This window comes from Oryza glaberrima, chromosome 11 (genome assembly GCF_000147395.1).
Source record: "Oryza glaberrima chromosome 11, OglaRS2, whole genome shotgun sequence".
NCBI classification, from domain to species: domain Eukaryota; kingdom Viridiplantae; phylum Streptophyta; class Magnoliopsida; order Poales; family Poaceae; genus Oryza; species Oryza glaberrima.
Genome location: NC_068336.1, coordinates 17,290,334 through 17,316,944, shown reverse-complemented (window position 1 = coordinate 17,316,944; position 26,611 = coordinate 17,290,334). Strand labels below are relative to the sequence as shown.

The 26,611-nt window shown below is 43.3% G+C and overlaps 2 protein-coding genes across 2 annotated transcripts; both read left to right on the top strand.

Moving 5' to 3' along the window:
* Positions 1 to 2,518: 2,518 nt before the first annotated feature.
* On the top strand, positions 2,519 to 7,355 carry LOC127755909 (uncharacterized). The gene is made up of 6 exons (XM_052281521.1): positions 2,519 to 2,830; positions 3,704 to 3,840; positions 3,949 to 4,084; positions 5,879 to 6,170; positions 6,274 to 6,468; positions 7,122 to 7,355. The coding sequence occupies exons 1-5, from the start codon at positions 2,625 to 2,627 to the stop codon at positions 6,457 to 6,459; spliced, it is 957 nt and encodes a 318-aa protein (XP_052137481.1). The 5' UTR covers positions 2,519 to 2,624; the 3' UTR covers positions 6,460 to 6,468; positions 7,122 to 7,355.
* A 3,618-nt stretch (positions 7,356 to 10,973) lies between these two features.
* LOC127755731 (uncharacterized) lies at positions 10,974 to 11,918 on the top strand. The gene has a single exon (XM_052281398.1). The coding sequence runs from the start codon at positions 10,974 to 10,976 to the stop codon at positions 11,916 to 11,918; it is 945 nt and encodes a 314-aa protein (XP_052137358.1).
* Positions 11,919 to 26,611: the final 14,693 nt, after the last annotated feature.

The window sequence follows — 26,611 nt, the reverse complement described above, 5'->3', positions numbered from 1 at the left end:
TGTAAATGGTGGACATGAAATTGACGTAACTCACAAATGTTGGGAACATATTAGCATTGTTTAGCTTATATAAATTAATGTATTAGGGAATGAAATTATCATAAAGTCTAGTTAGCAAGCACATTTGTTTTGATATGTAATAAACAATAAATTATCTACCGACTGCAAACTTTAAATTCATATGTAAAACAGAGTTTTATAATTGACAAATTGACACTACGACTGCGGTTTTATCTTTAGGACATGGTAAAAGTCAATCTTTAAGAGAGAGAAATAACGTGAGAGGTCCGAAATATCCACCACGCGGCCTGGCCTGTCGCATGGAGCCCCCACACCGGCCTCTGCCCGTGCGGCCATGGTCTCTGTCTAATCCTGTCATGCAGCGTTGCCCTTGCCCGTACCCGTGCCAGCCACCACGTGGACTGGCTCCGTCGCATGGAGTGAAGGTTAGGGCGAGTAGGAGGAAAAGATAGAATATGACATGTGGGTCCAATGTTATTTTTATCTTGCACAGGTTCTGTTTGGGGGAACTTATCCCAGCTGCAGCTTTTTTCAAAAGCTGCTTTTGCTAGAAGCTGTTCCAAACAATCCACAGCTTCTGAGAATATGTAGTTACAGATTCTGAAAAATAAACTAAAAAGCCAGAAGCTAGAGAAGCTGGATTTCAGAGCTTTTCTAGATTGTCAGAAGCTGGCTACCAAACAGCTACTTATCAGAATCTAAAGCTTCCCAAACAAACTCAATATTTCTCTATCATATTTCTTTTGCTTACGTGGATCAACCATATGATATTTGGGGATTTACCTTTCACGAAAAATATAACGAGTACATATGGATCGCGTTCGAAACGAACCGCACCACCATCTGGCTGGGTTCGCTCATTCAGGTCGCACCCCGGAACGTGAGCCGACTCGTGTCGTGTGACCGACCGATCTGGCTGGGTTCGCTCATTCAGGTCGCACCCGGAACGTGAGCCGGCTCGTGCCGTGCGACCGACCGACCCTGCAGCACGGCACCTTGTTGCGACTCGCGACCCGCCCGAAATTTCCACCCCCTTCGTCTTCCCGGGGCTCCCGCCTTGCGCCTCCACCTCCGCCTCCGCCTCCGCCTCGTGACCTAGCGTCGCCGCCGCAACGGAGCCGCCCCGCCGGAGAATGCCCCTCCCCCGCCATTTCGACGACGGCATCTTCGCCTCCTCCGCGGCGCCGCCGGCGTCGCGCGCCCTCGACCTAGCGCTTCACCGCCCGCGCCGCACGGGGCGCCTCGGCCTCCTCGACGGCCGCTTCTTCGCCGCCCGCCTCCCCGCGGCCGCCGCCGTCGTCGTCGTGCAAGGAGACTTCTCGGCCGTGCGCTCCCGCCTCCGCGCTCCTGGCCTGCCGCTGAAGGCGCCTCCCGCCCCCGCCCCCGCCCCGTGCCTACCGCAGTCCTCGCCTCGCCCCTGTTAGTACCCACCTCCTAATAAATTGGGTAATCTTAGCTTGATTCAATCTCAACATAAAAGGATTTTCATCTCTGCTCTCTAATTTGTGTATAGCTAGGTAGGTACCCATGGAGTCTCCTAAAGTTGGTGATGATGCCCCTGACCTCGGCACTGTCAAGAGCGAGGTATGCATTGAGTTCCATAATCTCAATCAGTAAGACACAATTAATTACATGCCATCATAAACTTGTCTCTTGACAGACTTGCCACTGTGTAGTTTCGGTTTAGGAACATGCCCTTCAGAATTAACCGATTTTGATGCCTGGGACTTGATACTTGCGGTTATATCGATCTCACTGCGTGATAAAGTTTTTCGGTAATGGATAACAAAGCCGAATGTTAACATAATGAGTGCGTGTTCCTCTCTAGAAAAATGAATAACATTGCTTCCTTGTTTGCTTGTAACCGGCATGTGACAAACACATGTTTTCTTCTTTATTGATTTGAGTATCATTGCTACTGCTCTGATATAGAAATACTCCCTCCATTCCTAATTGATCTTCATATATGCTTTGTGCATCAATACCAAGACAATCATGTGGAGCACTTAATCAGCATCGAAAACAGCGTTTCGTATCCGTGAATGTAACGCCATCAATTTTGCATGCTGTATGGCTGGCCAATCAGTTGTGAGCGTATTAAATCGATGCATGCAGCGGCTCCTAATCAGTTTTGCATGCCGCATAGCCTGACCAATCAGATGCATGCAGTGTTCGTTAGGAAGTGTCATTAACATCCTTCCCGGGATTTTCATCTCCTCCCCACCGTAATGCGACGATCAAAATGGAATTATTATTTTTTTGCAATACGATGGTCAAAATGGAACGGAGGGAGTAAAACATAACAACGCATGCTAATATTGGACATTTGGAATGGAGTGCTTTTCTTGAACCTGCATATTAATACAAAATGCTATTATTCATGATTTATAGCTAGTAATACTGATTGGGAAATACTGCTGGTTATCTCTCTTTTATTGAAGGTTGAAGGCGTATCAGAGATGATAATTACAGACATGAAACACAAGAATATTGGTAGGGGGGGAACTTATATCATATGTTATGATGGTACTATCAAGTTGGGCTCAACGGACTCTCAACCAATAAAAGCCACTATCTTTGCTTTTCAATGTGATGCTGATGAGATGTCTGCAATGCACAAGAAATGGTCATCATTTGATCATCCCTCTGTAATGAAATCTTTGGGGTGTTCTTGGGGCAGCCGCCATCACTCAAAGTATGGGTTTGTGGCCTTTCCGATGTTCCATTTAACCTTCAGTGATTTAATTGCCAAGGGTAGCAGAGCTGTTGAAATGGGAAGATTCACGGAAGTTTTTACTGAAGCAGTAAGGTATAACTGCACTTTCAATGTTTTGATGAGTATATTACGCTGCACCACCTACTGTTATTTGTGTCATCTTGCAACCTATTGTTCAATTCTCACCAAATTTAATAAATTGATGTTAGCGCAGATGCACAGGTAGGCCTGCCATTTAATGTGTTTTCCCTAGGAACTGCCAATAATTAATCATTTAATTAGGACACTAGGCTAAGCATTTTGGTGTACTGGCTCTATTCAGGCCTCCACTACTAGCTAGGTTCAGGCCCAAACAGGCTTATGATGATTATTTCATCCTGTCTTTGCATGCTAGCACGTATAGTAGTAATTCTGCAACAGGCTAATGAAGGAACGGTAACAACGATTGGACTGCTAGGCTGTTCCAATAGCTGCAGTTTGCTGGTGATTCCTCATATGCAACTATTGTATGTAAGTAATAGACACTAAAACATTTTTTATGCTCAAAACATATAAATATATGTTTATTTGAAGTATCATCTATATCAAGTGCTCGAAATGAGCATGAATTCTGATGGATATTTTTTTCCCGTTCATTGTCGCTCAGTACATAGCTTCAGTTGGCCCCCCTCAAGTCTAAATCCCGGCTCCACTACTGCCTATAGATCAGTGCATCCATCTAGCCAGTTGTGTGCACCAAGACCAGCTAAAGGTTCTTTTGCACACAAGCACTAGAACAATGGCAAACAGTAGGTTTATATGACAACTCTAATCAAACAAACTTCATATTGTAGCAAAAACTAAAAAATACACCGTGTCACTAAATTTTGATGATATGGATGAGCTGCACAAAAACATTGATATTCTTTTTGACTGAATTCCATCTCCCTTCAGGCGTGCTAATGTTTTCTGTTACTTTTCTTTCAGTCAAATTGTCAAAGGTTTGCAAGCACTTCACGATAATGGTTTCTTCTGTCCAAATTTGAAAGGGGCAGACATAGCAATTAAGATGAACAATAACTCCATAGATGCAAAAATCTGGAATTTTACTGTTTGTACTTCAGGTAAAATTCAAATAACTGAAATTGCTGATATTGATAACATTATAATTTTCTGTTCTCTAACTTTGTAATTGCCATTTGTCTGTATTATTTGTCTCTACTTAAACTAAGATGTCAAGAAAAATATGGATTGGAAAAGATTGGGAGATATGCTTCGCGTAGTAGCTGAGAGAAATTTCGCTAATTCTAGTGATTCGCTAGAGATACACTATGTATGCTACCAGATTTCAAAAGGTCAGCTAAGAGGGTAAGTTGAAATAATCATTTATTGTTTTTTAATCTCAATGAAATGTTTTATACTAATTAATTATTTAGATTTTAGTGATGTCTCTATGTGAAAAATTTATTTGCTGTATTCTGTTGTATTACATCAACCCTCTCATGGGGTATATATAGGAGTACATAGGAGATAGAGAGTTGGAGTACAATATAAGCAAGAGTATATTTATCTTTAGGATTCTATCTCTAAGATTCTATTTTATCTCTAGGATTCTGTTTTTAGGATTATATCTTATCTGTATAATTTGTATTTGACTCTTATCTCTAACTAACATATATATATATTCCTAACATTCCCCTTAGTCGTAACGGGAGTGAAGCGATCGATTGCGACCGGATTTGAAATCTATTTCTTCATCTTCTTTGACTCACTCTACACTTGGTGCTTGCGTCCCCTTCTGTGTCGTCCCTTCTCTCCTCTATTTCCTCCCGCAGCCATAGCGGGAGTGTTATGGATGATAGTGATGACACAAACACTTTAGCTGGAGTTTTCGTAGATGATTGTTGTTGTAGACGTTCATCGATGTAGCCGATCATGTAGTAGTCGTGGTCGTGGTGATCATAGTAGTTGATATAGCCGCGAATAGCCAAAGGCGAAAAAAAAATATTTACGACATGGTGTTAAGATGGCACTGCAATTGTTAGCATCTTGCACCTTGTAGATGTCAGAGGATGCTGTTGGAGACGTCTTACGAATGTCAGAGGACGTCATTGGCGATGAGGCCACCACTTTGGTTGGTCCTTCTGCACCGTGTAGCGGTCATCACAATAGTGATGCCGAGTTGATGCAGTCGTTGTCATCGTAGATGACGTGATCGATGCCGTCATCGGTGATGCGGTCGTTGCCGTCGTAGAGGACACGGTCGATGTCACTGATGAAGCATCCTGCAAATGTATCTGTTAGAGGACGCGCATGTGTCCATACTTGTGGACGATGCGGCGACGACGTGTTAATGAAGACCACCGGTAATGTAGTGTCGGCGAAGACAAATGTATGGCTGGTGTAGAGGAGGTAGCAGCCGCGGCTTACGTCGCGGCCGGTTGTAGGAACTTGGCGAAGATGATCGACACAGATGGCTTGGTGGCTTGACGCTTGATTTGATGCTTGTAGCACTGGGCGTGAGGATCTTATTCTCCTGTGCACCATTTGCTTCTCCTCTCAATTGAGTAGATGGATGCAGTAGTAGATGGTTCCTTCCTAGGCGTCCTGGTGCTGCCGTCGCTGCTGTCCTGACATAGAAGAGCGGGAGGGTGTCGGTGCGAATGGTGTGGTAACACGACATTCATGCCGCTGCGCTTCAACTCCTGCACGAAGAGATTGCCATGCAATTTTCTAAAACTTGAAAAGCTAATCTAATACTAACTGGTTGCCGAACGTGGTGGCTAATAGGATTTAACTAATGCTGATATTGGGAAAGATTCTAATATATCGGTAATTTGGTAGCTAATAGATGCGGCGCCCCATGGAGATTATAGGATTGATCTCATCTCCCTAGGGCGACGCGAGAATCGAACGACGTTGATCTCTAAGGCTCTGATACCATGTGAAAAATCTAATTGTATTCTGTTGGTTTACATCGACCCTCTCATGGGGTATATATAGGAATACAATACAAGCAAGATTATATTTATCTCTAGGATTCCATCTCTAGTACTCTATTTTATCTCTAGGATTATATCTTATCTCTATAATTTGTATTTGACTCTTATCTTTAATTGACATATCCATACTTCTAACACTCTATTTTTTTAATTGTTGCAGTTTAGATATTCTTCAGCAGAGTGCTTTCTTGTCTGTGCGCGAAAAATTTGAGAAAGTTCTGTTTCTTTGGACTCATGTCAGTATTCATTGCAAACCAAAACAAATACATCCACTTGATGAATCAAAGTCAGCATACACATTGACAGAGTTTCTAGATGCAAACAGTATTGAATCTACAAGGCCTTTATGGATTGGCAACAAAAGAATAAAATCTGCACCGAAAACATTAAGAAATCTATTGGATGAACTTAGAGACATTATCGAACATGAAGTTGAATATATTCCATCAGATGTAATTTCCTAAACTTATGTATTTATTTTTTTTACGTATTACGCTTAATATTTTAAATTTTTGTTGCAATTATAATTTAAATAACAATCTTGTTACACTATAGGTAATAACGAAACTTGGCCATAAAGAAATCGAGTTGGGTAAGACAAAGTCTGATCTTGAGCATTATATTCGCAAATCTTGGGCATTAGAGTTTCTTATGATTCAGTTATGGGCTTCCGATCAGACATCCGAATTGGAATTTAACAAACTAGTAGAGTTGAAGAAAGAGAAAGAGAGGAAGATATAAGAATCAAAGGTTTGTTTTGTACTCCCTCCATTCCAAATTGATCTACATATAGTGTTTTTTGAGATTATTCCTAAATGATCTATATATTTGTGTTCATTCATTGAGCCTATTCGTTATTTGTGCATTGGAGTAAATGGACATTGATGCATGCATCTATGCACACAAGTATTTATAACCACACATGCAATATCTTGATTTGCTATTGGCTAGAAAATAGTGGGGATGGTGCATGCATCGAGTTTGTTGCTAGAGTAAATATAATATGAGAGAGTTATTAGCTTTTCGTGGTCTTGATGTACCTATGAAATATGTAGATCAATTTGGAATGGAGGGAGTATTATCCTTTTTCGGTTTATTTGTAGTAATGTGTATGTATGTTTCTTTGTTTGTAGTTAGTTTATTCGTAGTAATGTGCATGTATGTTTCATTGTTTGTAGTTCAGGTTTTTTAATATATATTTAGTCGTGACATGTTGATGTACAGAGCTAACATTGTTGGTTTTTAATCTAAATGGCATGTTGCTATGAAACAGTAAAACATAAAATCATTACATTTATGAGTGTGAATTGTTTGCCTATCTCGTCTTTTGAGATGTAAGAAATGTAATAGTTTATGAGAGATTTCAAAAAATATAGGCAACTAATGTGATATTTATATTTCAGGAGGTATTGGCTTACAACTGCTGTTTCATACACCCTCAAATAATCGTTTGGATCAGCGTTGCCTTTGTATTTGCTGATGTTGGATAACTTGAAATTTGCTGGCCATGGTGCCATTTGTAAACTTTGGCTTAGAGGGTTTTTGGTATCTGTAGCACGAGTTGGATGGAATTGGAGGTGTTGGGTTGATGGAAAATTGCTTATCTGATTTTGGAATTGGCCAAAATATTGTGAAGTATTTTGGTAGGGCATTTGCTGTTGGAATTGGTATTGTTAGAATGTTTGGTTTTGTTGTTCTTGTGTTGTTTGATTGGGTTGAGTGCAAAATACTTGGTATTGGGGAATGACTTGAGGGAATGAATTGAAGTTTTGTCCTTGAGGATTTTGGTTTTGAAGCACTTTTGTTTGAGGGATCTAAGCTTGGAGATTTTGGATTTGAGGGATTTAGGTTTGAAGATTTTGGATTTGGGGAATTTGGGTTTGAGGATTCTTTGTTTGGGAATTTGGGTTTGAAGATTCTAGGTCTGGGGAATTTGGGTTTCGGGAATTCGGGCTTGAAGATTCTAGGTTTGGGGAATTTGGTTTTGAAAATTTTGGATTTGAGGAATTCGTTGCGTGGTTCTATTGGTTGAGTGTTTTCCATTCGAGCAATTCTTCCTTGCAAGTTTTCTTCATGTGCATTCTCCTCTTGAGTATTCTCCACTGCACGGCTTGATTGGATTCCGTCAGCCCGTTGTGTTTTCCCTTCTTGCCTCTGGGATCTGTTTGCCCTCATTTGTGTTTTCCCTTCTTGCCTCTGGGATCTGTTTGCCCTCATTGCTTGATAATGCAAAGCCTGTAAACGCTGCAACTCCCTTTGTAACCCTTCATATTGTTCTCTGTTCACCGTTACAACCCCTTGTGCTTGCACCATTTTTTGCTAGTTCTACTTTCGTCGGAGCTGATGTTCTTGCCGTTTCTTGACTTCTTCAATGATTGTTTCAACTTGAGTTTCCCTCCTTTCAGTTCTTCCAGTATCGGGATCTGCTTATGTACTATTCATTTATGCTACCTACCGCGCTTGAGAATGTATCTGTATATCTTGCTGGTACTGTCTTCGCTCGTTGTGGACGTTGCACTTACCTTTTCAAGCTCACCTCTAGGAGACTTTACGTCCCCATAGACAACGCCACTGTCGTGACCTTAGGGCACGGACAAAGTTGGGGGATAGACGAGAAAAAAGTAAATTCCCGCTGTCGAGAAGTGATCCTCTCTAGCGGGTGATCGTGAGATCCCCCTTTGTGAGTTCGGCTGGGGGAAATGGCGCGATGATCAAGGAGCTGCTTCCGCTTGTCGTCTAACCGCTAGATCGCCCTCGTGGCTGTGTGAGAGATCAAGGATTATGCAGGTTCGGACCGCTCTCGGGTGTAATACCCTACTCCTATGTATGGGATTATGGTGAATTCTTATAAGAGGTTTTGAGCTCCGGAGGGAAACCTAATTGTTCTTCCTCCCGAGCTCAAGTTATCTGAGAGTCGTCCTTTTTCTCGGCGGGCGAAGTCCTCCTTTTATAGTTCAAGGGGATACCACATGCATCGTTTGCACCTACCCCTCTAAGGGAGGGGGGCCATATGGCCCTAATCATACCGCTATCCTTTGCTTCAATCGGAAGCAACATGGTTGCCTGGCTTCAGGCGGGGCCCTGCGCCGCCCTCCGCCTGACACGGGGGACATCCCTGTCATTTCCTCATAAATGCGTGAAGACAGTGGACTCACCATGCGTAGACGGCGTACTCGGCAGCGTGCTGACGGGACGGGGCATACCTGCCCCCACTCCGCCTGACACAGGGCGGGACGTGGGGGCACTGTCGCCCGTCCAGTCGCCAAGGACCGATCACAGGCCGGTCGTGCTCGATTGACAGGGGTCAATCGAGCGGCGCCACACGCCCACCCACACCGCATTAAATGCGGCGTGGGACGATTGGGGCACCCTGCACCTCCCGCTCTCCCCGCCACATGGTGGCCGGGCGAGGGCCTCGGGGTGGCGCACGCTGAGGGCCCGAGGGTCGTGATGTGGCACCCCGAGGCCCCTTGGCCGCGTTAGCGCTACCTGACCGCCTCCCTGGAGGGGGCGGGGGAAATCCAGGCCGCTCAGCCACGTGGCCATACGGGAAGGCGGCTTCCCTCTACTGTGCGTACCCTCGGGCCCATTTCACCGACACCCGTCTATCCTGAGAGTGAGCTCAAAAGACAAATGCCAAAGTGAATAAATGTGCCTTTTCCCTATTGATCTCGCCCCATGCTATAGGGTCTTGGTTAGCTTAAATAGTGCTCAACCGTATATCCAAGATTTACAAGTTGGCTATTACAGGTTTACACGAATTTACTATATTACCCCTATAAAGTTCATGACCTATAGGGGCATATCGGTACATTTTAGTGGTCCCTAGGTGACATCTGGTGCTAGTTGGTGAGAGTAGTTGAGGTGGTCCCCTTGATATTTTCCCAAAATATACCCTTTGCTCGATCCTCGATGGTACTTTTCCTCAACTTCACATGCTCAAGACAACATCCATGTTAGGACTCGAACACATTTTCCCACCTTTCTGGCTCCTTGTCTCTTTGACCTGCTCAAAACACAACTTCATTAGTGATGTTAGTTCGAGCAAGCAATCTCACTCAAATACATTTCCCTTTGGAACAGGCCTTTTTTGGTGAGCACGAATTTCTGGACTGAAAATCACTTTGCATGGAAACTTCATTTGAGCAAATAATTTGACTCGAACTCATTCTCCTCCTTAGCATATGTTTTCGGCCGAGCATGGGGGGACGGTGTTTATCCCATGCTACAACACCATCATTTTTGATAAACCAAAGAATTGATTGGTGTTCTTATTGGGTTTAAAGACAATCACAATATTACCGTTGATAATGTCAAGTCCACTGTACTGTACTGTTAGTACTTCTGAAGCTACAATACATATGTTCAACTGTACCTGGTACGTGAACTTTATGATAATTTTGAAAAGAATCTGAGAGGACTGAAGACCAGCATGAGATTCTGTTCTTCAAATGAATCTTTCTTTGTGGATAATAAATACAGTGCATCAGTTTTATCAATTACCATGTAAAGGTGGAGGTTGTATCAGTATACAGTTGTTAATTTCTTGGGTTTTGATTGGAGGCCTGCTGTTGCTCTTGCTCAATTTCTGTATCACTTATCCCATACTAAGCATCACAGAGAGCAAATACATAGCATGTTATGCTGCTAGTTGACAACTATGCTAGTGTGGTTGAGTGAAAGAACGCCATTCGTGTTCCTGCCAAGGGTAGGAAACGAGTTAGATTAATGGCCCCTAGCTGGAGTTACTTGGTATCTTTTAGCTGGATCTGTAGACAACCAATAACTTCAAGTGTAGTTGTACTGCTATTACTTCTGAAGCTACTATATTTTATTAGGAATGTATAGCCATATATGTATAGGATTCTTTTGTATCCTTAGCTTCATTGTATACTCCTCTAATTGAGGATCTTGTATATTGGAAAGGCTATAATATAGGGGCTTTTAACTATTTGCCACTTTTAGATTTGGCAAATAACTATTTGCCACCCCTATCTCAATGACATGTGGGTCCACATGTGTCTATGACATGTGGGTTCAGTGGCAAAAAGTTATTTGCCACATCTAAATGTGGTAAATGGTTAAATATCTCTATAATATATAGTCACCCCCCTCATTGGGGAGTGTGGTGTTCCCTCCTATTCTCTCTACATGGTATCAATTCCAAGTTCTCCTCCTTCCTTCCGCATCTCTGAACTTTCCTTTGTGTGCTACACCGGTGCCGTCGTCTGCTGGTCGCCGTCCTCCTCATCGCCATGTCAACGTCCTCTGCCACCTCCACCGCGACCGGCACCTCTACAGCGCCGGCCTCCACCAACGCCGTCGCGACTATCTTCGTCAACCCGTACATGACCATCTCCGTCAAGACTCATGTCCCGATCTCCCTTGAGCTTCGCAACCCCAACTTCAACAAGTGGAAGACCTTATTCCGCTCGATGTGCAGCAAGTTCGGTCTCCTCGACCACCTCGACTCCGCACCTTCTGCAAATCCTGACACCTCATGGGAGCAAGCCGATTTCTGCATCCGCAGCTGGCTGTTTGGCTCGGTCGCCGACGACACCCTCGACCTCGCCATGGAGCTGGATCAGACGGCTCGTGCCCTCTGGCTCGCCATCGCCGACCTCTTTCAAGTGAACAAGGAACCACATGCAATCTTCCTTCACCATGAGTTCCACTCCATTATCCAAGGCGATCTCTCCATCATTGCCTACTGCCAGCGCATGAAGACGGCTGTCGATGCCCTTCGCGACGTCGTCCACCCTGTCACGGAGTCGCAGCTGGTTCTTAACCTCCCGCGCGGCGTCAACTCCCACTTCACCAGCACGGTGGAAAACATTGCGAGTGCTCCTGTGCTCCCGTCCTTCGCCTCTACGCAGAACACCCTTGCTCTCAAGGAACTTCGTCTGGCCAACGATGCCAAATTAGTCCAGACGGAGACCGCCCTCGTCGTGGCAAGCACTGCTACCTGTTGCCCTTCAGGGTCCTGCTCCTCCACTGGTGGTGGCGGCAATCATAAGACGGGCGGCCATGGTGGGAACAAGAAGAAGAATGGCGGCCGCAACTACAACCGCAATGGCAGTAGCAACAGCGGCGGCAACGGCGGGAATCGTCAAAGCGGCAGTGGCACCTTCTCCTTTGCCGTTTCACGCCCTCCGTCTGGACCATGGTTCTCTGTCTCCCCATGGGCCGGCCAGCAGTAGTAGTGGCACACCCCCGGTATCTTTGGGCCATACCCTCAAGCGCACACCGCCTTCGCCGGCCCGTACTTGTCGCCAGCCACCACTGCTGGACAACCGGCCTGGGATCAGGCTTGACTGGTGGCTGCCCTCAACCAGATGACGGTTCACAGCCCTAATTCTTGGGTCCTCGACACCGGCGCGACCTCGCACATGTCATCCATGGTATACTCGTTACTCGCTTGCCCAACTCTCACACCTATATTATTGTCAGCAATGGTCACACTATTCCGGGTACATGTCGTGGTTCTTCCTTTCTACCTATAGGCACCACAAAATTTGATCTCAAACATGTCCTTGTTGCTCCTTCCTTGGTTCGCAATCTTCTTTCGGATCGCTAATTCACTCGTGACAACCATTGTTCTATTGAATTTGATGAGTTTGGTTTTTCTGTAAAGGACCTCCGGACCCGACGCATGATTCTTTGTTGCAATAGTCGTGGCGATCTCTACACCCTCCCGGCAGCCGCACCACCCATCGTCACTCACTGCTTCCAGGCCACCTCCACCACCATTTTGCATGGCCGCCTCGGTCACCCCTGATCTGCAGCCGTCCTCGCCCTACAGCGCATCTCTGCCATACCCTCGTCAAAGCCAGATAGTTCCCTTTGTCATGCATGTCAATTAGGCAAACATACACGTCTCCCTTTTACTCGATCAAGTTCCAGTACTTTTTCTCCTTTTGAATTAGTTCACTGCGATGTATGGATTTCTTCTGTTTTGAGTACCTCTGGCTACAAATTTTACTTGGTTATTCTAGATGACTTCAGTCATTTTTGTTGGACATATCCTCTTCGTCATAAGTCTGATGTTCATCAACACATTGTGGACTTTGTTGCATATGCACACACAGTTTGGTCGTCATCTGAAATTCATACAGGCCGACAATGGCACTGAGTTCGTCAACCGTAGCACCACATCCTTTCTTGCTAGCCGCGGCTGCCTGCTCTGCCTCTCCTGCCCATACACGTCCCCGCAAAATGGCAAAGCCGAGCGTGTGCTTCGCATCATCAAAAATTCTATCCGCACTCTTCTCCTTCAGGTCTCCATGCCTCCTACTTATTGGGCCGAAGGTTTAGCCACTACCACATATCTCCTCAACTGACACCCTTCCTCATCAGTGCAGAACTCCATCCCATTCCAGCTACTCCACAACAAAATCCCCGACTACTCCCTATTATGTGTGTTTGGATGTCTTTGCTATCCCAACCTTAGTGCTACCGCCACTCACAAGCTCGCCCCTTGCTCCGCCGCTTGCGTCTTCTTAGGCTATCCCACCTCGCACAAAGGCTACCGCTGCTTCGACCTCTCCACTCGCCGCATCATCATTTCTCACCATGTCGTCATTGATGAGACTCATTTTCTGTTTGCTCGTCATCCAGTCGATGTCTCTTCGTTTGATTTTCTGCTACAGGAAGTGACTACTCCCACCATGGTCGCTCTATCCGTCACGGGTGTCGAGCAACCGCGGCTCTCCCTGCCCCGCGCCACAGATGACCCGGTGCGGTCGTCTTTGGTGGCCGCTCCCTCGGATGAGGTCGAGCAGCCGCTTATTCCCTACCAGGTGGCAATCTAGGCGGCTACATCTCCTGGTGCCTCTCCGTCACGTGCAGCCCAGCTTGCTGTTGGGTCGGCTCGGTCAGCCGCTGGGGGCCCCACGTTCATGACACGGCCGGCCGCTGGACCTCTTCTACCGACTATGGCAAAGCTGGTCGAGCCCTTCCCGCACGTCTACCAGCGACGACAGGCCACGCCATCACCGCGCCCCGACGTCGCGCCAGCACCTCCTCCAGTTGCGCCGCTCCCGCCAAGCCGCATGGTCACGTACTCCTAGACCGGCTCCCTCAGGCCCGTCAACCGCCTCATCCTGACGGCTTCGCACTCCGCCATCTCCCTAGTTCCGACCAACTACTGCAGCACGCTCGCTGACTCCAACTGGCATGCTGCCATGGCGGACGAGTACAAGGCCTTGACTGACAATGGCACTTGGTGCCTGGTGCCCTGCCCCCCGGGTGCTAACGTCGTCACGGGCAAGTGGATCTTCAAGTAGAAATTTCACTCTGACGGCTCCCTCGCTCAGCACAAGGCTCGTTGGGTGGTCCGCGGCAACTCCCAACAACACGGCATCGACTACGACGAGACCTTCAGCCCCGTCGTCAAGCCGTCCACGATCCAAGTCGTCCTCAGCATCGCGACCTCACGTTTATGGCCTATCCACCAGCTCGATGTCAAGAACGCCTTCCTTCATGGCACGTTGGACGAGACGATGTACTGCCAGCAGCCATCCAGCTTCGTCAACCTGGCCACGCCCGACGTTGTCTGTCTACTCCAGCGTTCGCTCTACGGCTTGAAGCAGGCTCCTTGCGCATGGTACCAGCGGTTCGCCACCTACATCCGTCAGCTCAGATTCGTCGCCTCGATGTCCGACACGTCTCTCTTTGTCTACAAGGATCAAGACCATATCGCCTACCTCCTGCACTACGTCGACGACATCATCCTCATGGCTTCCTCTACGGATCTACTTCGCCTCATCACCACTTGGCTGCACTCCGAGTTTGCCATGACCGACCTCGTCGACTTGCACTTCTTTCTCGGCATCTCCGTCAATCACTCATCCGATGGCCTCTTCCTGTCCCAGCGACAATACACCGTCGATCTTCTTCAGCAAGCATGCATGTTTGAATTCCATCCTACCGCCACCCCGGTTGATGCTTGGGCCAAGCTCTCTGCCTCTGACGGCGCTCCCGTCAAGGATCCGACCGAGTATAGGAGCCTCACAGGCGCTCTATAGTACCTCACTCTCACTCGCCCGGAGCTAGCCTACGCTGTTCAGCAAGTCTGCCTGTTCATGCATGATCCACGGGAGCCCCACCTCGCCTTGGTCAAGCGCATTCTGCGCTACGTCAAAGGCTCTCTCCCCGCCGGACTCCACATCGGCACCGGTTTTGTCAAGTCTCTAACGGCTTACTCTGATGCCGATTGGGCTGGCTGTCCCGACTCCTGGCGCTCCACCTCCGGCTACTACGTCTTCCTCGGCGACAATCTGATTTCTTGGTCTTCCAAGCGTCAGACGACTGTCTCCTATTCTAGTGCGGAGGCCGAGTACTGCGCTGTTGCTCACGCCATCACCGAATGCTGCTGGCTGCGACAACTTCTCCAGGAGCTTCATGCCCCCATCGTCTCTGCGATCGTTGTTTACTGCGACAACGTCAGCTCTGTCTATATGACGGCCAATCCGGTGCATCACCGTCGTACGAAGCACAACGAGATCAACATTCACTTTGTTCGGGAGAAGGTGGCTCTCGGACAGGTCCATGTGCTCCATGTACCGTCGTCCCATCAGTTCGCCAATATCATTACCAAGGGACTGCCTGTGCAGTTGTTCACTGATTTCAGGTCCAGTCTTTGCGTTCGTGAGAGGGTATTAGGAATGTATAGCCATATATGTATAGGATTCTTTTGTATCGTTAGCTTCCTTGTATACTCCTCTAATTGAGGATCTTGTATATTGGAAAGGCTATAATATATGGTCACCCCCCCTCATTGGGGAGTGTGGTGTTCCCTCCTATTCTCTCTACATATTTAATCCTCAAGTGCATCTTGCCTATTAAGTCATGTGGTTAGTTAGAGGGCTGAAGGCCAAGATGAGACTCTGCACCAAATGGATCTTTCTTAATGGATCCTGAATGGGTATGTCTTCTAAGGGTCTTTGGCAGGATCCCGGTAGTAGATTTTTGATTTTATGGTAGAGGGGTCAGTTTATACAAAGATGTGCTGAACAAGACTAGATTGATCACAAGATTTGAAGAGGCATCAAAGGCTATAGCTCATATTTTCAAGAAGATGGTACCAAAATCACCAGTCACTAGGCCAACTGTTCTAGCTTTGCTAGCATCTTATTATCTGCAGTTGCTATCAGCCAGTTCCCCCTCGTGTCCATGAACAAAGCTCAATCTTCAGATCCACACCTTACTGGTCCTGCAATTTAGTCGGGTGGGAGGGATTCAAGACACAAGCCTCTCACGGTGCGAAGAAAGTGAAAAATGCAATATAGCCGGAGCAGATTGCAGTTGCAACAACCTTGGAAAAATATGGGGAGTTGAGGACTAAGGGAAGGTTAGTAAGTCTTCTATTTCTAAGAAAGTCAAGTGTTTAGGAGTTTGAGGATCAGGATGATCAAGCTGGACCAAGTTCTAGGAATAGCAATCATAAGAAACTGAAAGATAGCAATTCGTATGGTCATATTATGGAGATTGATAAACCAGTCCAACAGAGCATTACAATAATAGGGATTTCACAGACAACATACGGGGGACATGATTTTGACCCAAGCACTCTATTTTATTTTCCTTTTTTTTTTTGCAAGTAAGCACTCCATGGTTGAGATAGAGAAAAATGTGTAGAGTGCAGAAGACAGGAAACTGGCAAAGACATTGCAATATCTCATCATTTCGTTGGCACTTGGATTGTTCTTGTGTTGTAAGTGCAATTGATCCTGACTCGTGTGAATTCCATTTGTAGGTTGTAGATCACAAGTAAGATCATGATGCTTTGCATCTGGAGGACCTAAATGCGACTTCTTTGGCGTCTTCTGAAGTTCTGATATGATATGTTGCTATTAGTACCAAGCTGTTATACTGCTGCTTCCAAAAGTGAGGCTTTCTTTCCTTCTTGACCATAACCCATCAGTTTTTTTTAGTACGTATTGTCTAATTAACGGTGTAAACTTTATCGAGATGGGAACACACTTTCTTGGTGGAATTAAACTGTCTCATATGGATTTCTTTTTTCTCTTGATATAATATGCTCACTAGAGAAGCTGATTAGGTATGTGAGAAAATGTTCTTTCTCGAAGTCAACTTATCAACTGTGTGAAAGATGAGCAATTGATGAAGACAGTTCTTCGGTACAGGTCTCTTGCTGATCGTATCATGTATTGTTCAGACTGGTGAGTGGCATCATGTATCGGTAAGTAGCCATTCCTTAATTTCAAGTTCTTTGTCAAGGCCATCCTTTCTTATGAACTAGAGCTCGAATTGGTTGATCTTGTTGGGTTTAAAGATAAATATAATCTTCAGATTAATAACTTCAAGTCCAGTTCTACTGGTATTACTTCTGAAGTGACAATACTAATCCTCAAGTGTATCTAGCATGTGAACTCATGTATGCATACCTGAATTGAATCTTTACTCGTGCTGAATGCCAATGTTTTCTAACCGAAATGTTTGTGACCATAGAACTGGTAAAACTGCATCCTCCATATCTACTGAACAGTAACTCTCTGTTTGTGTGTGTGATAAATTTCAGTGGTTCTTGTGTCCTGATTCTCTTGTCAATCACATTTGCCATAATTCTTTTGTTTGAATTTAACAAATAAAGGTGAATATAGCACCCATTAAGAACAATTTTGTGATTTGAACAATGTAAGCTAACTTGTAAAACAATTATGTTCTGCTAAGGTTAGAAACTTTGAGTTTAATTGCTTCCTTTTAGAACATTTTATTGGAGAAGTAATAGATGGTTTTATTTAGTACCTTCCATTCTATTTTTATTCTCATTTTAGACAAATTCAGTAATTACATTTCTTGTTGACTTATTACTTTTGTGGTGCATTTTACTCTTGTACATTTCTTATTTCTAATGCTCTGATTGCTTACTATCAATGAATATCCTTCTGGAGCCTCACCAACTTTGGAGTTTGTAATCACATCGAAGGACTTTACCCATAGCGGAGCTTTTGGGACACTCCTAGTGTTCAACAATGAGAAAGGATTTACTCAAGAGAATGTCGAATCCGTTTGTAAGTTTGGGAATACTCTAAAAGGAGTAATAGCGATAGTGGTTATTTTGAGGAGAAAGGTGCATCATATGATTATCAGCTTAACTCGTGATTTTACTATCTTGTTGTTTTCTCTTGATCATGATATTTTTCCATAAGTTCTACATTTCTGTTATTATAAAGATTTAAGTTTTCAAGTGCTGCTTTTATGTTGAGACTTTCTTTTTAGAGAAAACTTTTATGTTGAGACTTGACTGACCTAGTTGCTCACTTTATTCCAGTTCAATTAGTTTGCAGGCATTAGTTTCAAAAGTGTGTTTCTGGAATCCAGAAATCGCCATATATACGGATATGGCTGTCGAGTATTGGATAATGTTCTTGAATGGATGTAGCCAAGATATGGCTGTCTGAATTCTGAAGTCAGCCACAAGTAATATATTACCTCTGGAAACTGATAAGATAGATGCTGTGAAAAGGAACTCAATCTCAAGAACAAAAGTCCTGAAATCGCCTTCTTCCTTACATTCAGAGAAGTGCATGCCCGAGTGTACGGAAATGTTCTACAAGGAAAACCTCTCAACGGAAACTAAGACTACTTACTTCTCAGCTGCCTCTAGAATGGTCTTTCCACCCTGTATATGCAGACAGTGTTGGAACTGTTCTGGAAGAAAAATGATGTTTTGGAGAGTCTTCGTAAGTATGTTGCCATGAAGATCTTTTTACTTTACAGGGTATATATGCTCTTACTGCTGTGAAAGCCAGTTTTCCTTCCTGCTAAGATGACTAAGCAAGGCCGCATTGTTGGGTAAAAATACATGGAGAGCTCAAAGTTATGTTGAGCTTGGAGACGATTGCGTCTCAGTTGAAAATCTACCTAGAGATCAGACACAAGATCAATATCAGTTTTCGTTATGCATCAAGACCAATATGCAAGGTACCGATGTGCCTTTTATGCTTCCTCCGGTTGCTGGTTTTACTGCTGCATCATCTCCTTTAACTGCTGTGAATGCATATGCACTTCTCTTAGAATGAGTTGACAATAATATAAGTTCATAGGGTGTTGGATTGCCACAAAAGTTTTTGGTGCTGCATCATGCGTGGCAATTGATTTACGACACCAGCTGGTCACCATCGGAATCTTTTCTGTCAAGTGCAGAATGGTGCAGTTTGTTTCAGGCTCAACTTTCCTTTCTAGATGTTGCTAATGATTGCCCAAGAGTTTTATTTGGACGAAATTGTTGCATAGTACAAGAAATTTTGTCTAAGTTTGAGTTTGCTGAAGCGATGCCATACATTGGTGAATGTTTCAGGTCAATGTCAGAAGATGCTGTGAGAGGGAACAAGGCGTTCTTGTTTGATTCAAACAAAATTATCAGATTGAAACAAGTTCAGTCACTTCTTCTAGTGCTGCTATGCTATTACTGAGGTGTACTGGAATTTGGATATGTTGATTCAAGCAAGAATTTGGTCAATGGACTGAAGAAGTGCAATGGGTAATGACCAATGCTGGATTCAGAAGCTCCTCGAGAAACACTTCTCCATGACTCGGAGTGGAGGTGCCTTGTTAAGTTTGCTGATGTAGTTCCACAGCTTGACGAAATATTGTCTTATCGGAATAGTTTGGAACATGTGAGCAATGCTATGTATAACTTGTTATCTGAAGCAACTCTTGTCAAAATCTTCTGCCTTACAAACGAAATTAGGCTAGCTCTGCTATCCTGCTACAAGGAGCTGAATGAAGATCACATTCCATTCCTTGCCAATATGCTCAACTTCATGAAAACAGAGAAGTGGCTGCATCCTACTCATGGTTTTGTTTTCACATGAGAAGAAGGTTCACAAACAAAACTGCTTGACTCGGTGGTACGGTGATCCTCATCGCAGGGGAGATTTGGAAAGAGCGAAGCGAAATGCTCGTATCTTCGATCAAACTGCATCGTCACCGGCCAGGATGCTCATTCGTATTAGGGTAGGGTGGAGTTCAATACGTGGAACTTAGTTGGCTTAGGTGGTGTTTGAAGATGAAGATGAGGATAAAGATTAAGTGTTTGACGCAAAACGAGGTGGTAATAACGTGTGATTAATTGAGTTTTAATTATTATATATTGAGTACAAACTTGAAAAATGGATTAATCGTATATTGTAGAACAACTTTCATATAGAAAGTTTTCGCACGAAACGCACCGTTTAGCAGTTTAAAAAACGTGCCACTTTTATCCAAAAGTTTATCCAATTTTTGTTGGATAAAAACACGGCCTAATCCTGTCTTTAATGTATAGCAGTAGTGATTCGGAACACTCCTGCACGTTCGGGGAAAAAAAGCACGTTCGAGAAAAAAAGGCACAATGTGCTATAATGTAATCTCTGTGTTTTATATTATAATTTATTTCTGAGTTCGATTAAAGTTAAACTACTAAATTTGTAGAAAAAAAAGTAATGTTTTCAACCCAAGACAAAAATATGTGAAAATATATTATTTAATAATAAATTTAATGTAACTAATTTGGTGTTGTAAGTATTATTATATTTATGTACAAACTTAGTTAAATTTAAATTAGTTTAACTTTAAACAAGGTCAAAAGAGTACCCTACTTTAAATCGATTGGTTTTGCCTGCTTCTCTGTTTCCAGACAATTTTCCTTTCTGAAATGGCACGCATAGACTGGTTTTTCCTGCTTTTATGCTCTATATGTGCATGAAATGAACTTATCTACTGCCTTTCTTTCCGTTGAAATCATCTATCTACGATCTTTGCTCTGTGCTATGACAGTACACATTGTTCTTTTAAAACTATATATAGATATCCTTTTTTTTTTTTTGCGCTGGTGGGGTTCGTTTGAGATCGATCTGGAATTAATTTGTATTCATCGTGTTGGTATTACATGTACAAACTGCATTTGGTACAACTGCTACGATGAATTCTCCAGGGACTAGTGCGTTATGCTCTCCATGATTGGGAATCTGCTTGACATATATATCATCAGAAGTTATTTTTTTTCTTCATCTTTGATCCCTGGAGATATAACAGCCGAGGAAAAGCAACGAACAGGCGAAAAAGGTCGTGGATTTAACGCCTAATTTGCTTGCAGCTCCTGATTAATAACCCATCTGATTCATCTCTCATTCCTTAGGGGTATAATTTGTTCTTTTGTAGGCCCGCACTGCTGTAAATAATCAGCAACAATCTTATCAGCGATCAAAAAATTAATCGCAGGATAGAGTTATTATTTTTTGCAGCATGAACAATATTCTAGATTGATCCCAAATCAACCTTAAATTGGACGATATTAACCAAATAACCAAACGTACCATTGATAAAAGTTCCAGGAGTTCATCCACAGATCATATTTGCGTTGTTGGTGCTTGACCTCGATGTTCGCCGAAGGCGGCGGCGGCGGCATTCTCGCAGTAGTACCGGAAGCTTGGCGACCCCGCTTCCACCTCGCGCTTGCCACGGCCACCCTTCTTCCCTTGCCGCGGCTGCTCCTCCTCATGCTGCCGGCCGGCTATGGGGACGGCGGCGTCGCCACTTTCGCACCCGCTCTTGCCACCATTGTGGTGGTTCTTCCTGGTGGCGCGGCCAAAGAGGTCGCTGGCAAAGCGGCGGTGGTGGGATGGCGCCGAGGCGTCCAGCTGGTCCTTCGGCTCGAGCTTGGAGGTTGAGCAGCCCATGGTGGGGAAATGGATGGATGAGGGGGCGCGAGGAATTAATGTGTGGTCTCCCGCGAGGCGGAGACAAGGTGTAGAGGAGGGGGAGGAGGGGGATAAATAGTGGTGGATGCATGCATGAGGGGAGGAGGAGATGGCGGGAAAGGAGGGGCGACAGGTTAATTCAGTCTTGTTTCCCTTATCCGCTACGCTAACAAATGAAAATTTGGAAAAGTGATATTTGGGCATGTGTATTTTGGGAGGATAGCAAATAGTAAATCTTTGCGTTGCTGTCCCCCAGTTTGGAAGGAGGTTGATGTTATATATTGAACATATTTTTTGGCGCTTTTAATTATTATTATTGACTCGTCTAACCTTTTCTTATCTACTATCGGTTACCGTTAGATAGGAGGCATGCATAGTTATTAAACTCTGACAGGTGGTTGAACCTTTGGATGACCATCAGTGATACTTTCTGGTTCTGGTTCGACCACCATCCCAAAAAAAGAATTATTTTATTTTTAGGATTGGGTTAAGTAAATTTATTTTACTTCAAAATCAATAATACTGCTTCATACTAGGCTTTATTCCTAATAGAAAATATCTTTACCCAGTCGAACAACTTTGGTTTTCGTCCAATTATGTGCTGAACTGATTGATTCAACCGATCGCTTGTCTAGTCTTTTATTCAATCTACACCAGTCTAGGCGCTTTTTCTGCTATTAGTACAAGGTTATTAATTTACATGTTTCACAATTGCATAAACTTTTTATTGCTACAAGTTAAGATCCACAGAACGCAAAATGGAACTTGGTCTTATTCCTCCCGTCATTAGACTAATAACCCGTGAATGAAACAACCAAAATAATCTGAGTAAAACTTTTATATCTGTGTTCTCAATGATTCAAAATCCAATGCTCCAAAATAAACTATGAGAAAAAAAACTTCCAAATCAACTCTAAAATTAATTTCAAAATTCAAATTTTGCTACAAGCCAACAAGAAAACGATGCAATATTCTACTATCCAATCATAAATACTTGCATTTTGGACAAGATCTAATAAACTTTTGAACTTTTAATATGTTGATTTCTAAAGATACATAGTTGGAAAACATAGAAACATTTTGAAAACGGCATGAGTTGATTTGTCTTGAGATGTTCTATCATAATCTCGTAAATTTATTCGATTTTATAGACCAACTCTACCTATAAAATCATAAAGAAATTTGAATCTCGAAGATTATAGAAAAAGTTAAATGTCAAGTACTTTCCATAGAAAACAGTGGTGCCCTCCATCACTCCTTGTCACTTCAAACGTCTTCTCAAAATATGTGTGCAGCAATGGGCCCTATAAGCCCTTTGCCCACATGCTTGATTTTGATTCTTTAGTTTCAATTATAAGTTTATTGCTTAATTTATGATTTGGATGCTGTTTTTTAGGGAAATTGTTTTCATGTTGTGCATCATAGAGAGAAGTACTTGTAATTTTTGAAGGTTAATATAGAACTATTCGGGAAATGTACAATGGATCCATTTAAGGCTAGAGTAATTGAAATGGTGTGAGATGCATGATATAGTATATCGCAACTGTAAATATTACTTTTTATTGCCGTTTGTAGCTCGGAACATTGTTGGCTCGAGACATGCATATTTAATTTACACTTATGTCCCTCCACAAATGGTTATTCCTATTGTAATAGGGGTATCCACCTACGAATACGACAATGTTTTTATATTAAAGACCAACACATAGATTGTTTTATGTAATAGACCAATGTATTGTTATTATGAGTAACCAAATTGGCCCTCCAAGATATTAAAATTATGTACCTAGTTCACAAAAAAGTTGTTTTTTGGATTATGGCCAGTTGCATCCAATACCATGGGCCATGTCCTAAAAGGTACTATTGTCGCAATCAGTGTGACTTCTTGACATTGGAATCCCGTTGACCTCAGCATCCATGCTGGCAAAAAGGAAATCCTTTGACTATGCCATCACACGTCCCTTTCAAAATTAATTAGAATTCAACGCCAGCTCTACATTCGTCTCTCCGGATTCCTTAATTTTTGGAGCTATATCAAATGCCACTAGCTTTTCCAGAGCATCTCATCCTAGTGGCTGGAGCAATGCCAAAGGAACCTAAGTTTTTTTTACCAGGAAACAGCAGGGAAAATCATCATTTTATTTTATTTAAATAAAGTTATTTCCAAAATAAGAAAAAAGAACTACAAAAGGTGTCTAAGTTACAGAGAATCTACCAATGGTTAATGATTGAAACTGTGATTTTTCTTATTGTCTGAGCCTAATCAGATCCCCATCATTGAAATCCTTTGACTATGCCATCATATCCCTTACAAAAATGATATTTTTTTTCCTTCCATGTCTGATAAGAACCAATTACAAAGATCTAAATGAAGAACTCAGAACCTGATTGTAATGAATATATACAGGAATTGAAGTTGGATTGTTTGCTTGAATTCTATATTGGAATTGATAGCATATTTATTAATCCTATGAACATTTTTACTTTGTAGTTACTTTGTTATTTAATTTGTGCATTACTACTACAGAAACCTTAATAGGAGATGACACATAGGTGCCGGTTCATTTAAAACCGACACCTATTGGCAGTTTTCCAACCCCATAGGATGAAAAAAGAATTGGCATCTTTAACAACCTATAGGTACCGGTTCCACGTAAAAACCGGTGTTCAGTTTTTCCAGACAAACCGACACCTATACTAATTTTATAGGTGCCGGTTCTTAAAAAAACTCACACCTATAATTAAAAAATAAAAAAATAAAAATCGGCCAACCGAGCCAGCTGACATTATTTAGTCGAGCCCCATCTGAGCCCCTTCTTCCTCCTCCTCCTCCTCCTATTCTTCTCGTCCTCCACGTCCTCCACCTTGTCACCGTCTTCTCCTCCTCCGTTGCCCCGACTAACACTGCCACGACCACGGGTCTGGATCCACCACCGCGAGCATCGGGGCGTGTGGACCTGCTGCTGCGCGCCTGGGGGTGGCCACATACGCCGCCGTGAGCACGGGGGTGGGTGGATCAGCCGCTGCAAATAAGTCGGCACTGGCAAAGAGCAGATGTCGACACTCCATGGGGTGTAGGTGGAGTGGACGGGCGCGCTGGCACTGGTGGAGAGCGGCCGCTATGGTGACAGGGACGGCGGGGGCATCGAGGTCAGGGTGGTGCTACTGCGTGTGGAGATGGACGCATTCCGCGCTCATTCCACCGCCGGCATTGCCCAGTTTGATTTGGATTTGCTAACTTGGGATTCTTCACTTGCATTTTGGATTTGCCCAATTCTTCACTTTCCTTTCTTCTTACCCTTCTCTTCTTGTTGTTTGTGCAGGTGCGGGATCCGGTGGGGATGGAATCGAAGAGGACAGCATGGCATGAACCGTGATTTTTTTAGTGATTGTGATTTAGTAAATTTTTTGGTCGATTTTGATTCCTGAATATGGTTGGATGGTGAATCTCTTCACCATGTCTTAGTGATTGTGATTTTATGTTTTTTTTTATGGATTTAGTGATGTGAATACGCTCTACAATGCTTGCTCTGCTCGGCTTGGGTTGCTTCCAGCTGAGTTTGGCCTCGTTCATCCCATTAGGTGTTGGTGATCGAAAAAGGCTAACTGAGTTAGTCTAGGATTCGGTCAGCCTCACTAGCTATTACTCCCTCCGTTTCAAAATGTTTGACACCGTTAACTTTTTAGCATATGTTTGACCGTTCGTCTTATTAAAAAAATTTATGAAACATATAAAACTATATGTGTACATGAAAGTATATTTAACAATGAATCAAATGATATGAAAAGAATAAATAATTACTTAAATTTTTTGAATAAGACGAATGGTCAAACACGTACTAAAAAGTCAACGGTGTCAAACATTTTGAAACGGAGGGAGTATTTCAGTTTTTCTCAGTTATAAGTAGTGGCCAGGCTGGAAGAAATATTGTGGGATGGCAGGATCACTCGATCCAGTGTTCCGTTCATTCAAGATCTACATATGTCAAACACCTGGATGGGAGGTGAAAAGGAGAAGTAAACCTGAAAAACTGCAAGGCATTAAGGAACGAACAAACTTGCTCTAGCTCGCTCTCTGTTCTTTCTTCAGATTTTCAGTTTCGTCAGATCACTGTTTATCGTCTGGGAATCTTCAGACTAAAGGTTTATCAGTGATCAAGTGAGTGCGAGGGTGTTCTGATGACATGAACTCCATATGAATCCAATGGCATCATAGCATGCAACACAGAAAGGACACGGAAAAATAACTGTTCTCTTCTACAATTTCTCAGTTGCAAATAGCACAATCGAGGTCAGCATTTACCATAATACAATGTGTTGTCTCTAGTGTTTAGTTTGTCATGGAGGGAGTTGTTTATTGCATGCTTGTTCGTAATAATTAATTGTAACTAGCCTTAATACATATATAGGTATTCGATCACATGATGATTAAAGCTTAAAAATTTTAAACTAGTGATGGTCAGCTGCATAGAGGCTAGCTTAAAAGGCCATGGGAAGGAAATTGCTCTTCACTAGTACTTATCATTCCAAAAGTGCGATGGGGTGAGGACATATGTGCACCAAGAATTTGTCTATCCCGGCCTCTAATAAAGATAATCCCAAATTGAAGAACGTGTTTCCATCAGAAAGTGCGATGGGGTGAGGACATATCTGGTACACTGTTATATAAAAGTTTCCCAAATGAATTTTACACATGGTACATGAGCCAATGCAAGTTGTAAAACATGTGCAGATGTTTAACGAGACCCTTACTTTGCAGCTACAAATCTCTAAAACACCAAGGCCACCATTCATCCTAGGTTTAAATGGAGCCTATGTTGAAGTTATTTCTTTCTTTCTTTGCATCATCAGAATTTTTAACATAGACCTTATTTGCAAAATAACTAGTTATACACATGTATGATGAGCCTCAATTTCGATGAAAACAGCATGCTAGAACATACTGAATTTAATTAAGAGAAATGAGAATGGCATGGAAGGTGATATCTAAATCTAGATCCAGAGATAACAACCTCGCTCCATACACATTACATCTTTGAAGGCTTTCAAACCTGCATTCAGCCATGCTATCTATCAAGACATACATACTTGTAATATGAAAATAAATTCGATAGAATCTCAGCTATAGTTTGCACGTATATACCTATATGTATGCATACACAATAATATTCTTTGTTTCCTTCCTA

What these genes read in the sequence shown, in the direction of transcription:
- LOC127755909 (XM_052281521.1), top strand. Translation starts at nt 2,625, where the DNA reads ATGTCTGCAATGCACAAGAAATGGTCATCATTTGATCATCCCTCTGTA. An exon ending in GTTTTTACTGAAGCAGTAAG is followed by an intron (nt 2,831 to 3,703) that starts GTATAACTGCAC and finishes CTTTTCTTTCAG; the next exon opens with TCAAATTGTCAAAGGTTTGC. An exon ending in TTGAATATATTCCATCAGAT is followed by an intron (nt 6,171 to 6,273) that starts GTAATTTCCTAA and finishes GTTACACTATAG; the next exon opens with GTAATAACGAAACTTGGCCA.
- LOC127755731 (XM_052281398.1), top strand. Translation starts at nt 10,974, where the DNA reads ATGTCAACGTCCTCTGCCACCTCCACCGCGACCGGCACCTCTACAGCG.